The sequence below is a fragment of the Rhincodon typus genome, chromosome 20 (assembly GCF_021869965.1).
Source record: "Rhincodon typus isolate 14 chromosome 20, sRhiTyp1.1, whole genome shotgun sequence".
NCBI lineage: Eukaryota > Metazoa > Chordata > Chondrichthyes > Orectolobiformes > Rhincodontidae > Rhincodon > Rhincodon typus.
Window position 1 is genome coordinate 26203137 of NC_063351.1, and position 12945 is coordinate 26216081.

At 39.0% G+C, this 12945-nt stretch overlaps 1 protein-coding gene across 8 annotated transcripts in view; it reads left to right on the plus strand.

The window, feature by feature from the left end:
- Positions 1-12945, plus strand: part of fam53b (family with sequence similarity 53 member B) — a 105457-nt gene that overhangs the window by 29653 nt on the left and 62859 nt on the right. For all 8 annotated transcript variants that reach the window (XM_048608908.1, XM_048608909.1, XM_048608902.1 and 5 more), the window contains exon 4: positions 10327-10381. In XM_048608908.1, coding sequence (XP_048464865.1) covers positions 10327-10381 — 55 coding nt within the window. The remainder of the gene's footprint in view (positions 1-10326; positions 10382-12945) is intronic.

Here is a 12945-nt window from a genome sequence, read left to right on the forward strand (position 1 = left end):
CCGAAATGTCAGCCTTCCTGCTCCTCTGATGCTGCTTGGCCTGCTGTGTTCATCCAGCTCTACACCTTGTTATCTAAGACTTGAGGCAGGCTTCTTGTTTGCCTGGACTCTGACTGTGGTATTATCAGCACATTAGACTCTTAGAGTGAGACAAGGGTTCAGAAATGTAGCAACTTAAAATTATTCCAAAGATTAGAAGAGTTTTGGTCATGTTACTGCGCCACTAATGAGTCAATTTTAACTTTATAACAAGTTCCTATCTCTCTAGTCAAGGATCTGTTGCTCATCTCAGGAGAAAGATGTGGCTATTAGCACCTTCACAACTTCAATGACATTTCAGTGTGTCTCTTATGTTAGCAGTTGAGGTTTAAAGACGGAAAGTCTGTACCTTCATTGTTTTGCTGTCTTTGCAGTATTTGTGCGGTTATAGCTGTGAAATTCCATATGGGCAATGGCTTGGCTTTGTCCACTTGGAAGTTTTTAGAACTGTAGCCTACTCATGAATCATGATCTGTAGCAACCATTTTACTCGATGAAAATCCAGTTTAAAAATGTTTGCAGGTAAAGAACACCTTTGTACTTGTCAAAACATTAGAATAAGTTTACTCCTTTATGTAGCAAATTACAGTCTCCCAGTTTCTGAAAAAAGTTTACACATGACAAAGCAAATTGAGTGAGTAATTTATCTTTAAGTAGGCATACTTAGAAATTAAATTTCATAATATTAATGGAGGAAAGCTTAACTCATGTCTGACATTCCTTTCCTCAGTGTTTAACCAGTTATGAGATTGACATGGTAGAGCATGAGTTAGAATTTATCTGTATATCGTTGAAAAAAGGTACATGATGATGAAGGGGCATTTAAGGGGAAAACCAACATTGAAATAGCATGAGGGGAGTGCTGATCGGATTGCATGTGGTTTTCTCTTTTTGTAGAGAAATTACCATGGAGAATTAATGATGACTGACAGTTAACTACCAAACTCTACTTAAATGTTAAACCAGGCCGGTTAACTCTGGTTCAGGCATTTCCGTGAGAATTGAATCAACAAATAGCTGTCAACTGTTTTATTGAGTGTAAACAGGTGCAATGCATGTCCATGGTCTTTCTGCCTGAAAAGAACAGGGCCCTATGTATTAACATACGTAGCCTCCAATATCCACAAAAGCACCACAATCTGTTCACAACTGTTGTTCCTAAATTGATTATCAGCATGACACTTTGCATACTCAGGATTATCTAGCAACTGATGTCCGTTTGCAGAATCGTGTCTAATGTTGGGCCCTGTTGCAGTAGGATGCAGTCATTATCTCACTTGTTACAAACACTCAAAGGTATTTGCTGTTTGGGATGTATGGGCTTCATACCCGGCATCAGACTGGCACTGATATTCATATACCACACTACGTGTTTGGATGCTAAATAGAATGTCTTTTTGGCTTAGTGGCAACATCCTGTTAGTGGCAATGCCACTTCTGGTGCTACTTCATAGTAGCAATGTGAAACTGTTCAGCTGTTCAACTATTGCTCAAACCTTTGAGATACCTTATCCATCCAGGGTAACTGGAGGTAGACATGGCACTTTTCAGGACCAAGAGTCCCAAGGACCTTAGGGCCTTAAAAGTTAAAATGAGCAGCCAAAGCAGAGAAGTCCCAGAAACAGACTTGTGATGGAGTTTTGTGGGATTTGGGAATGCTGGCATCAAGGTTTAAAGGGTAGTGAATGCAAAGAGGTGCCAGAAACAGACTAACAGTGTTGGAGCTGTGTGGGACCCTGGAGTGGCACCAGTGAGGTTAAAAGAAACAATGAGAGTGGAGACGCTGCAGCTATAGATGTGACTCCAGGATGGCATGTTGCTTCCCAGATACTAAGATCAAGAATGCCATGAACCGGAGCATTCCGAAGGGGGAAGGTGAACAGCTAGATGTCTATGTTGGGACTGATAACAAACAAAGAAAGAGATATGAGGTCTTGCAAGGAGAAGTTAGGGAATTAGTTAAGAAGTTGAAAGGCGAGATTTCCAAAGGTAGTGATCTCCACATTGGAATCTCCAGATAATCTCCAGTGCCAAGGAGTAGTGAGTATAGGAGTAGAAGCATACAGCAAATAAATGCATGGCTGGAGAAATGGTGCAGGAGGTAGGACTTTAGAGTCATGAGATATTGGGACTGTTTCTCAGGTGGAAACTGTACCTGTTGGATAAATTACACCTGAACAGAAATGCGACCAAAATTTTCATAGTGAGGTTTGCCAATGTGTTGGGCAGAATTAAACTAGATTGGCAGGGGAATCCAATCCTGCCAAATAGTTCAGAAGTGAGATTAGATGTGAAAATGTAAGTGAGGGAGTCTGGAAGGCAGAGAAAACATAGGGTGGATAAGAAATTAGTGAGGTCAGTAAGGCTAAATGTAATATGTTTTAATACAAGTAGCTTGAGGAATAAGCCAGATAAGCTGAGTGCCTAGCTTTTTATCCAGTATGTAAAAAGTCAAAGATGGGAGAGGGTAGCTCTCGATCGAATATTCGGAAATGAGCCTGGGCAATGGGAAGGCATAACAGTAAGGAAATGTTTTAAAGATAGTGACTGTAATTCAATTAAATTCGGATAGTTATCAAAAAGGATGGTGTGAGGGGAATAAAAATTCTGGACTGGGGAGAGGCTAAATTTTAATAAGACGAGATATGATTTGGCTTAAGTAGACCGATGGCAGCTATTTGCAGATAAAACTGTCAGAGCTGTGGGAGGCACTCAAGTAGGAAAGAACAAGAGCATAAGGTAAATGCAGAGGGCTGTTCTGGTGCAGTGGTTGTGTGCCTACCTCTGGGCCAGGAGGCCTGGGTTCAAGTCCTATCTGTTCAGGTAGGTATCTCAGAAGAGCTTGACTATCTTGGGATGAATATGTTCATATAATGACAAAGGGTAGGATCAACACAGGAAAAACCTGTCTGTCAAGGGGCATTAAGGGTAAAATTAAAAAAAAAGCTCTTATGGCAGGTACCAACAGCCAATACAGAGTCCCTAGAGAAGCATAAAAAGAGCAGGTGGAACTTAAAGAAATTAGGAAAAATAAGAGATGTACGGCAAATTATTGGCAGATAGAATGAAGAAAATATATGTATAAAGAGCAAGAAAACTGAGAGGAAAAGAGTAGTGCCCATTAGGGACCACAGAGATAATGTGTATGTGGACCCAGAAGGCATGGGCATAGTCCTCCATGAACACAGTCTTCACAATGGAAAAGGATGACACGCGTATAGATATAGGGTGTTGGACAGTGAAATGTTAGAAGAAAATAACACAGAAGAGATACTTGCGGATTTAGCAGCCTTAAATGTGGGATAAACTTGTAGGCTTGGATGAGATGTATCTCAAGCTGTTGAGGGAGGCAAGAGAAGAGGTATTGAGGGCCTTGACAGTAATTTTCAAATCCCCTCTGCCCACAGGTGAGATAGCATAGGACTGGATGGCTGCTAACGTTGTCCCATTATTTAAAAAAGAAGAGAACAGGATAGATTTGGAAATTTGAGGCCAGTCAGTCTAACCTCAATGGTGGTGAGATTATTGGAAAGAATTCTGAGGGACAGAATGTATTTGTACTTAGAGGAACAGGGATTAATCAGGGATAATCAGCATGGATTTGCTCAGGGAAGGTCAGTTTTGACAAATTTGATTTAATTATTTGAGGAGGTGAGCAGTAGTATTGCTGAGGGTAAGACATTGATATGGTCTACGTGGACGTTAGCAAGACTTTTGATAAGGTCCCTCATTGCAGACTGTTCAAGTAAGTAAGAGCCCTTTGTGACAGGAAGCTTGTTTCCAGTGGTATTCTTCTGGGCCTATTGCTGGAGACCTGGATGTTTGCGGCATACATTAATTATTTGAACTTTAAATGTAGATGGTGTGATTAAGAAGTTCACAGATTACATGAAAATTATTAAGTTGGTCAATAATGAGGAAAGCATAACCATGAAATGCAGGAGGATATCAATGGGCCAGTTAGGTGAGCAAAGCAGTGGCAAGTTAATTCAACCTAAATATTTGTGAGATAATAAACTTGAGGGCTAACAAGGCAAGGGCTTACACAATAAATGATAGGACTCTAGTAAGTATTGAAGATCATAAAGACCTTGGTGTGCATATGCACAAATGGTCGTAAGATAGATAGATCAGGTAGTTAAGAAGGCATATGGAATACTTGCCTTTGTTAGCTAAGGCATAGATTTCAAGAGGAAAGAGGTTATGTTGGAACTATACAAAACACTGGTTAGGCCACAACTGGAGTACTGAATGCATTTCTGGTCACCACATTATAGGAAGGATGTGTTTGCATTAGAGAGGGTTCAGAGGAGATTTACTAGGATGCTGTCTGGACTGGAGGATCTGTGCAATGAGCAAAGATTGAACAGAATAGGGTTGTTTACCTTGGATCATCAAAAGCTATAAGAGGAGACCTAATAGAGATGTATAAGATTGCATTTCTATAGGTTCCAGGGCTATGAGCCAAAAATTAGAAAATAGTAATAGTGTAATCAGACCTTCTGTTGATCTGCATAGACACAATGGGCTAAATGACCACCTCCTGTGGTATAACATCTGAATCTATATGATCATTGAATTCCGTGTTAAATTTAAAAGTGATGTACATCAGTCATAGCTGTGTGCAAGTGTGCAGTGAAGCATCAATCAGGGAAAAACTCCTGTTCCTCCTTTTCTTCTATGTATTCCTTAACCAATTCATTTTTAACTTGAACATTCTTTGGTTCAACAATTATTGATGCTGGAAATGTGAAATAAAAGGGTAAAACACTAGGAAAGTTGAGCAGGTCAGGTAGCATCTGTAGAGAGAATAAACTGATCAGTTTACATTTTGATTGTTAACACTACTCGAAATGTGAACTCATTTGTTCTTTGTACCTATGCTCCAAAAACTCTGAAATTCATTTTGCCAGACACCAGTCCCTTCCATTCAAAAGAATTTTGCAGATCTTTAAATACTTGCAGCAGTGCCAGATATCCCATCTCAAAGTGTGTGAACTCAGCGAGGCTGGTGAATTGAATGATTGGAACTCAAAATGAATTAATAATTTTGCTCAGCAGCTCTAGGAGATTTGACTAGGTCACCCTCATCTAACTCAGACAAGTATAACATTGCTGATGCACTTCTACACATCATGGAAAATCTATTGATTGTTTGTAACAGAGCAGATTTTCCTCTTCAGTGCCTTGGCACAAGGCTTGACAAGGTGGAAATATTTATCACAAATTTGGGCACAAGTTGCTCATGATTTTCCATTCATTAAATTGTCAGCTGCCTGTGTCCTAGTTTGCAATGAACATTTCTGCTCTGCCAATTGTTAAGCCTGGACATGGAAGAGCAAAACATTCCCCAGTTAATGAAATGGAATCCACACTTGGTTTCAAAAGTTATCCGAATGGATTAACTGGTTTTTCTCATTGCTAAATTTATTGTGGTTAGACATAATTTTGAAATTACATTTTGTGTTTATAACAAAGAAGAACTTAATTTTTGTCTTTGACATTCATTTGCCCAGCTGTGATGTAAGATTTTTGATATACATATCTTTTTAATGTAATTTATTTCAGATTTTGGACTTGGAACTAGCAGCAAGTGGGTTTTGGTCTTTGTGTTCAAAAGAGTTTAACAATTAACTTGTCAGCATTTCTGGGGTCATGACTTTGTTTAAAACTAATGTGAGGGAAGGAGTACCTGGGGTGATAATGAGAGTTTGTTTGTATTGGAAAACTTTTTTTGAGCGTGGTGAGCATTGAGGAGACTTGTCTCATTTTCTGATTAAAAGATTCGGGTATTATTTTATACCTGCTGGGGAGACCCTACAGGCTGGTATTTCTTTTTTGTTCACTTCAGAGTTCCTGATTGAAGATAAATGTACAAAACCATTTCTACTAAAGAAAGTAGTCAGTTTAGAACTGTCACAGCATAGGTTACCTCAGTGTAAGGAGTTTAGTGTGAAAATTCAGGGTTTGTTTGAAATTGAGAAAGTCTAAGCTCAATTGCATGACTAATCAAGGAAGAGGTTACCAAACTTAAGTCTGGAAATTGAAAGGAATAGTTAAGCTATTTCTATAGATGTGACAGAGAAGCAGATTCTGTCTGGTGTTTGAGTACTGTGAAATTTTTGTTTTCAGATAGTAAAAATGCAGTTTCAACTATGTGGTTCAAAATCTTTCCAATTGTGTATGTGTAAATTGCTTGTTTCATTCTATTTTATTGTCTTTTTGTGTAATTATATGATGTTGAAACAAATTTACAGCTTTGTATGTTTATGTTTTAGTGAAAAAGACCACCTTATTAATTTAAATAAAAGTCTATTTAGCCCGATTTCAGTCTGGGATCTGACTTGATCAGTAATAACAGTAGTAGGGATTCTAACACAGTACTTAACTGAAGTGCTAATGTATTAGTTTAAGTTAGCTCTTGTTAAAGTTGCATGCAATTGTTGCTAAGTCCACTGCTTTTTGTCATTTATTATATAAATGATTTGGATGTGAACATTGGAAGTATGGTTATAAATTTGCAGATGATGCCAAAATTGGTGGCACAGTGGACAGTGAAGAAAGTTGCCTCAGCACAACAAGACCTTGATCAAATGGGCCGATGGGCCGAGGAGTGGCAGATGGAGTTTAAACGAGATAAATGTGAGGTGCTACATATTGTTAGACCAAATCAGGTCAGGACTTAAACACTCAAGTGTAAGGTCCTGAGGAATGTTGCCGAACAAAGAGACCTTGGGATGCAGGTAGACAGGATAATGAAGAAGGCATTTGGTATGCTTGCCTTTATTGGTCAATGCATTGAGTAAATGAGTTGGGAGGTCATGTTGTGGTTGTACAGGACATTGGTTGGGCCACTTTTGGAATACTATGTTCAATTCTGATGTACTTGCTAAAGGAAAGATGTTGTTAAACTTGAAAGGATTCAGAAAAGATTTACAAGTATTTTGAGAGTGTTGGAGGGTTTGACCTATAGGGAGAGGCTGAATAGGTTGGGGCTATTTTCCCTGGAGTGTCGGAGGCTAAGGAGTGACTTTATAGACGTTTATAAAATCATGAGGAGCATGGATAGGGTGAATAGCAAAGGTCTTTTCCCAGGGTAGGGGAGTCCAAATCTATAGGGTATACGTTTAAGATGAGATGGTAAAGATTTAAAAGAGACCTAAGGGACAACTTTTTCATGCAGAGGATGGTTCATGTATGGAATGAACTGCCAGAGGAAGTGGTGGAGGCTGGTACAATTACAACAGTTAAAAGGCATTTGGATGGATATATGAATAAGAAGGGTTTAGAGGGATATGGGCCAAATGCTGGCAAATGGGACTAGATTAATTTAGGATGTCTGGATGAGTTTGACCATAAGGTCTGTTTCTGTGCTGTACATCTCTATGACTCTATAAATGTTAACCATTTGTCTGCTAGTATTAATGACAATAATTTCAAGGCCCTCAAGTCTCACTACCCAGAAATAATTTTCTTGGTGATTTAATACACAGTAAGACCAGTAGACCATGATATCTATAGAGTTTTTGATAGATTTCACTTTCTGACCTCATTGAAACAATGACTTCACCCCATCATCCTACATCAATTCAGACAAGAAAGTGTACAGATGCAAGGAAATGTGCTTCAGATATGGGCTGTCTTGTGGTGCCACCTTCTAGATGATGCAACCAGCTGGAATTGTCCTCTGCGATCAGGCATTTCATTAGATAACCATCACATGACAAGCTTAGGTTGATGCAGCATGTGATGAATTGGGAAATTTCTAACAGGAGAGTTTCAGCTTTTGTACTCCCAGTTGCTGTTGATCTCATGTTAATGAGTGATTTACCTTTACTACACAATATGTTTACTTCTGAGCTGCTGTTCAGAAATGAAATCAATGTTGACTGATTCAGTAACAATCTGTGTTATGAATGTGTTTCGTGTGAGTACGAGACAGACAGTTAAGATTCAGAATTTAGATTTTAAATAAAAGATTGTAGTCAGCTTATAGGGATGGAAGGATCTTACCCTGGAAAATATAGGAAGATGGCTGGACTTATATGAAGGAGGCTCGAAGATCGAGTCAGAAACTTTTGTGACCCAAGAGATACTTTTAAATTTGAAACGGTCCCCTACCAGCAAATTTCTGCAACATGTGGGCAGGAGTGGAATGGAGTTGGGTGTATCACCTCTGTGGGCAGGCCAAAAGTGGCAATGTAGCCAGGTAGATCGCTGGGTTGGAATGAGAGATCTCTGTTCACTGGGACATTGGCCAAGTTTTACTTATGCATAGCAGGCCCTCAGACCCTTACCCTTCATACTTGCATGCTCCCTCATACTCCATCTTCCATCTCTCTCTCTATTTCTCTTTAAAATCTAAGAAAACGTCTGATGTCTGAATTAGACATTTAAAATCAATAACCTTCAAACAATCTAATTTAAAAACATAATGCTATTAAAAAGAACTCTTCTTCAAAATGGCCTTCCAAAAAAAAAATGCCGTCAAATGGCCATTCTGTCGTAAATGCCAACACTGTTTTCCTAGTCCCATAAAAGTGGTTTAACCTTTTAGTCTTTCTCAACTTTCAAGCCAAATGTCTATACAGTCCCTGCTGAGATAAGTGGACCTTTTGAAATTTAATCGAGCATTCATAATAGGCACAGTTGTCATTAAAAATCTATTCCAGATCACACATCATTCACTGTCACAAACATTGGTGCTTATTGAAATTGCAAAAGCTGATGGTTATTTATCTTTAAAGTACTTCAGGTGATCTACCAAACAGAGATCCGGTAGAGATCTTTGTTTTCTCTCTACTTATAGCTGATGAAGGCTAATTCTATTTTGAAAGGACTCTGAGAATTTAAAGCATTTTAGATTATCCCAGTTACTAAATTTAAAAAAAAATGCATCTCACTTGCAGTACAGCACCTATTCATTCAAACTGAAAGAACACTGTTTGTATTTTTAACCTCTGTCACTGTGAGAACTCCAGGAGCAGGTGACTTTTTTTGGTCCTTACTCAGGTCTGGGGTTCCTCACGGTTTACATCTCCTCTGTGGACAAGCTGTGAACCAGATCTGTTTCCATAAGGGCTTTAACGCCATTAAGAGTGTGGGATGGGGGTGTTTAAACTTTCCACAAATGTGAGTGCTGTGTCCATATGCTGCCCGCATATTAGTCCTGTGCTCAGAATGGGGACAGGAATTCTGGAACCTTGTCCCAGCTACCATTTTTAAAGGGCTGTCAAGTTGTCCTGTCTCAGCAAAATCCATAGATTCTGGTCTGGCATAGATCAGCTAATCCAATTTCTTGATTTTCTAATCGCTGAAGCAGTTTGGTGCTGGTTTTAGTTCTCAGAGTATATCAATTAGTGAGCTTAAAACAGTGCACAAATTGTTGCAACAGAAGTTGTCTGAACTAAACAAGGGACCTTGGAAAAGTAAGCAGTGCTCAAGAGTCCAGCAGCATGACACAGAACAGGAAGAAGTCAAGTTCCATGTACCATAACAAATTAACAGATTCCTGCACTCATTTAGAAGCTGATGTATGAAGTATAATTGATCTTTTACTAATTCTTGTTGTATTCATGTATAACACTAACACAAGTTGATTACTGTGCTTCATACTGCTGCCTTTGTAAATTAAGATACTAGTTATTTTCGTCTCTACAACTCCAGTTATATTTGCTATTTCAAAAATGGTGTAGATTTGTGCTGCAGTACCAAATTAAATCTAGTAGTCAGATGATTAGGAGTAATTGTTAGCTTCTTTGGGTATGCAATGCTTTGAATGCAGGGGACAGAAAATATTCCATTTACATGAACTACACAAGAAAGCTGTACTAAAAAGTGTCAACTATTTAGCATCTATAATATACAAATAAATGTATATTCTAAACAGGACGGTACAGTTGTGCTCAGTAAGGAAATATTTTCTTTGTGGCTTTGCCTTCCGAGCTGAAAAAAAGGTTGTTTATTTAAAAGTTCTCACATTGGTGATATTCAAAATCAAGTCAGTTAATGCTGTCATAATGTCATATAGTCACATGATGCAATTCGCTTGTTGTGATTGGGTAATTTCACTTGCTGTAAAATGTCAAATTACATCAAGAGTTTTGTCAATTACCTGTCTTTTCTCCTGAGTTGTGATTGGTTTACTTCATGACATAATTGTAATAATTTTTTTAAATGCATTTTTTTGGTCAGCTATCTGTAAGTGCATTTTTTGATATTTTAAAAGCACCTTAACTGATAGTTGTTTTAAATTCTGGCCTAACCATCTTTTTTGATCATTTACAGCACCATCCAAAGAAGATGAGTAAAGGGCCTACTCTCCTCTCATGTGGAATCATGGGTAAGTTAATGAAATAGACATTACGTATGCCAGTAATGATCTCCTAGGACACAATACTAAGGACGCTGATATTTTTTTAATAAGATTTATTAGGGAGGCTAATTCCACAGATTTAGGATTGTGCACATGGTGTTTTCTCTGGAGTTTAGTCAGCTTTCGCAGTTGTTGATAAGGGAAGTTTTTATGGACATAAGTTCCAAAAGCAATATTCTGATGCTGAAAAGAAATGATCAAGCCCTTTTTAAAAGCTTGGAATCATAGCTCTAAAACTTGTTATCTAATGGAATATGTAATATATTACAATTACTTTGAGACACACACTGCTTTAGATCTTTTCAAAACCTCAGTGTCAATGTGGAAAGTGTCATGGGGGGTTTCGAAACTGTAGAATAAATTTGTCAGTCTTGTACTTCCAGAATTGAGCTGTGCTTGGGGTGGGGGTGGAAATGTGAATCAGAATTAGTTTTATAGTATTGCAGCCCTGACTTTGAATTGTTACTTTCAAATTGAGGTGGCTGTTGAGAGCTCAGAGTCTCTAAAAATGCCATTCGGTGATGGTAGGCCCCAGAGGGAGATCCAGTCCATGATGTAAACCCACCTCCTCCTATTTCCCAATGAAACAATTAAGATAGGGCTTTATAATCCTGTCGGTTAGGTAAGTAATCTGATTTTAGTAACGTAAATGCAGGGAGCTGTTTGTGTAAGTTTGTTTTCCTGTATAAAATCAGAGCCTAGCATTTCACAGAGACTAGCTCCACACCTGGGTCTAAAAATGGAAAAGAGGTGCAGCATAATTGCTTTCCTGAAACTGGATGCAACATAACCTCTAAATGTAAAACCACTGTGTTGAAAGGAACAAAGGGTGTAACTATCTCATCCCTGTAATTGAATGGGAAGAGGAACTTGCACCTAATTAGTTTAAAAGTCATGGGATTTCTTCAGACACATAATGGTTCTCTTGACAGTTGTGTGCATCTAGCATTATCTAAGCTCATCAACTGCAAAGCGTAAACTATTGACTGTGTTCCTAACTATCTTATGCGCTGCTGGAATAGCAATCAAATCAGCAAACTCTGAGCTAATGTGAAAATAGGTCAATGGCCCAGATATTCCAATCAGTGTCAGAAATACTATTTCTGACCTTTTAATCAGATTAAAAATGACCCACTTGCCTTCAGATATCTTCTGCGCTGGACAGGGGCCTCCTTTTGCAAACCTGTTCAGTAAATGACAAATCCAGTAGTAAGGAGAATTACTGTGGAATCTGTGCCCCCTTTTTACAGCAGTCACCGTGGCATGTACCATGATTTTAAATGTCCAGCAGCACAGCCAGACACTTTGGCACATTTTGTGAAAAGGTAAGTATGTAAGATAAGCATGGGGTAGTGTGCCAGCTGGGTAAGGTTGGTAGCTTATCAGGTGGGTAGGGTGCTAAGATGCCATGTACGTGAATGAGTGCTTGGAGAAGGTTGGGGTGGGGTAGGTGATGGTGCTACTGGTGTCAGCTCCAACATTTGGGAAGTGGGTGCTGGATGAAGTCAAGCCAGCGTTTGAAAGTTATTGCTTCACCTCATGTTGCACCATTCCTGGTCAGGAAAATAAAATGACAAATTGAGAATGGGGAAGAAGCTCCAAGATGGCAGCAACTTAGACCTACTTCCTCTGTCAGTCATGGACAGCAGAAAAGATTTAAAAATCAGCTTGTCCCAACAATAGTCCCTTTGAATGATGTTTTCTTTAAACTATGTGTTTCATTAGTTTATTAGTGATACCCTTTTGAGGAAGGAACACTTAACCCCTATTAACTGGTTGAAGCAACACATTGGTTAGAGAAGTATTCTCAGAAATTTTGTTTATAACTTAATTAAATTGTTTCAAAAATGTAACTTTATTTTAGAAAAGAAATTAAATTTGCATGAAAATTGAAGCCTTGTTTCAAGGAGTGTGACAGTGGCTGAATTTTCTGCAATGTTTGAGGCTCCCACTGTGTGTACACAGGCAATCCTGATAATATTCAGTTTTTAAAATAGGCTGTGTGCTTCCATACTACAGCTGCAGTTGTATTGTCACAAAGAAACAGAATGGATTCCCATGTTTAAGTTAAATCCTTGTTGTAATGCCTTCTGAAATCCCAGCCTCTTCTATGTATTATTGTATAAAGAAAAGTGGGAGAAGATGGAGTGATTTTACCTTCTGTCAGATAACCAGGTCAATGATGCAATGTAAAATTGGTAAATTTGAGAGTCTGTCCCCGTGTCTGCGTGGGTTTCCTCCGGGTGCTCCGGTTTCCTCCCACAGTCCAAAGATGTGCAGGTCAGGTGGATGGGCCGTGCTAAATTGCCCGTAGTGTTCAAGGGATGCCTAGATTAGGGGGATTAAAGGGGGATGGGTCTGGGTGGGATGCTCTGAGGGTCGGTGTGGACTTGTTGGGCCGAAGGGCCTGTTTCCACACTGTAGGGATTCTATGATCTATGATTGAATCAGAGATAGTAGGAACTGCAGATGCTGGAGAATCCGAGACAACAAGGTGCAGGGCTGGATGAACACAGCAGGCCAAGCAGCAT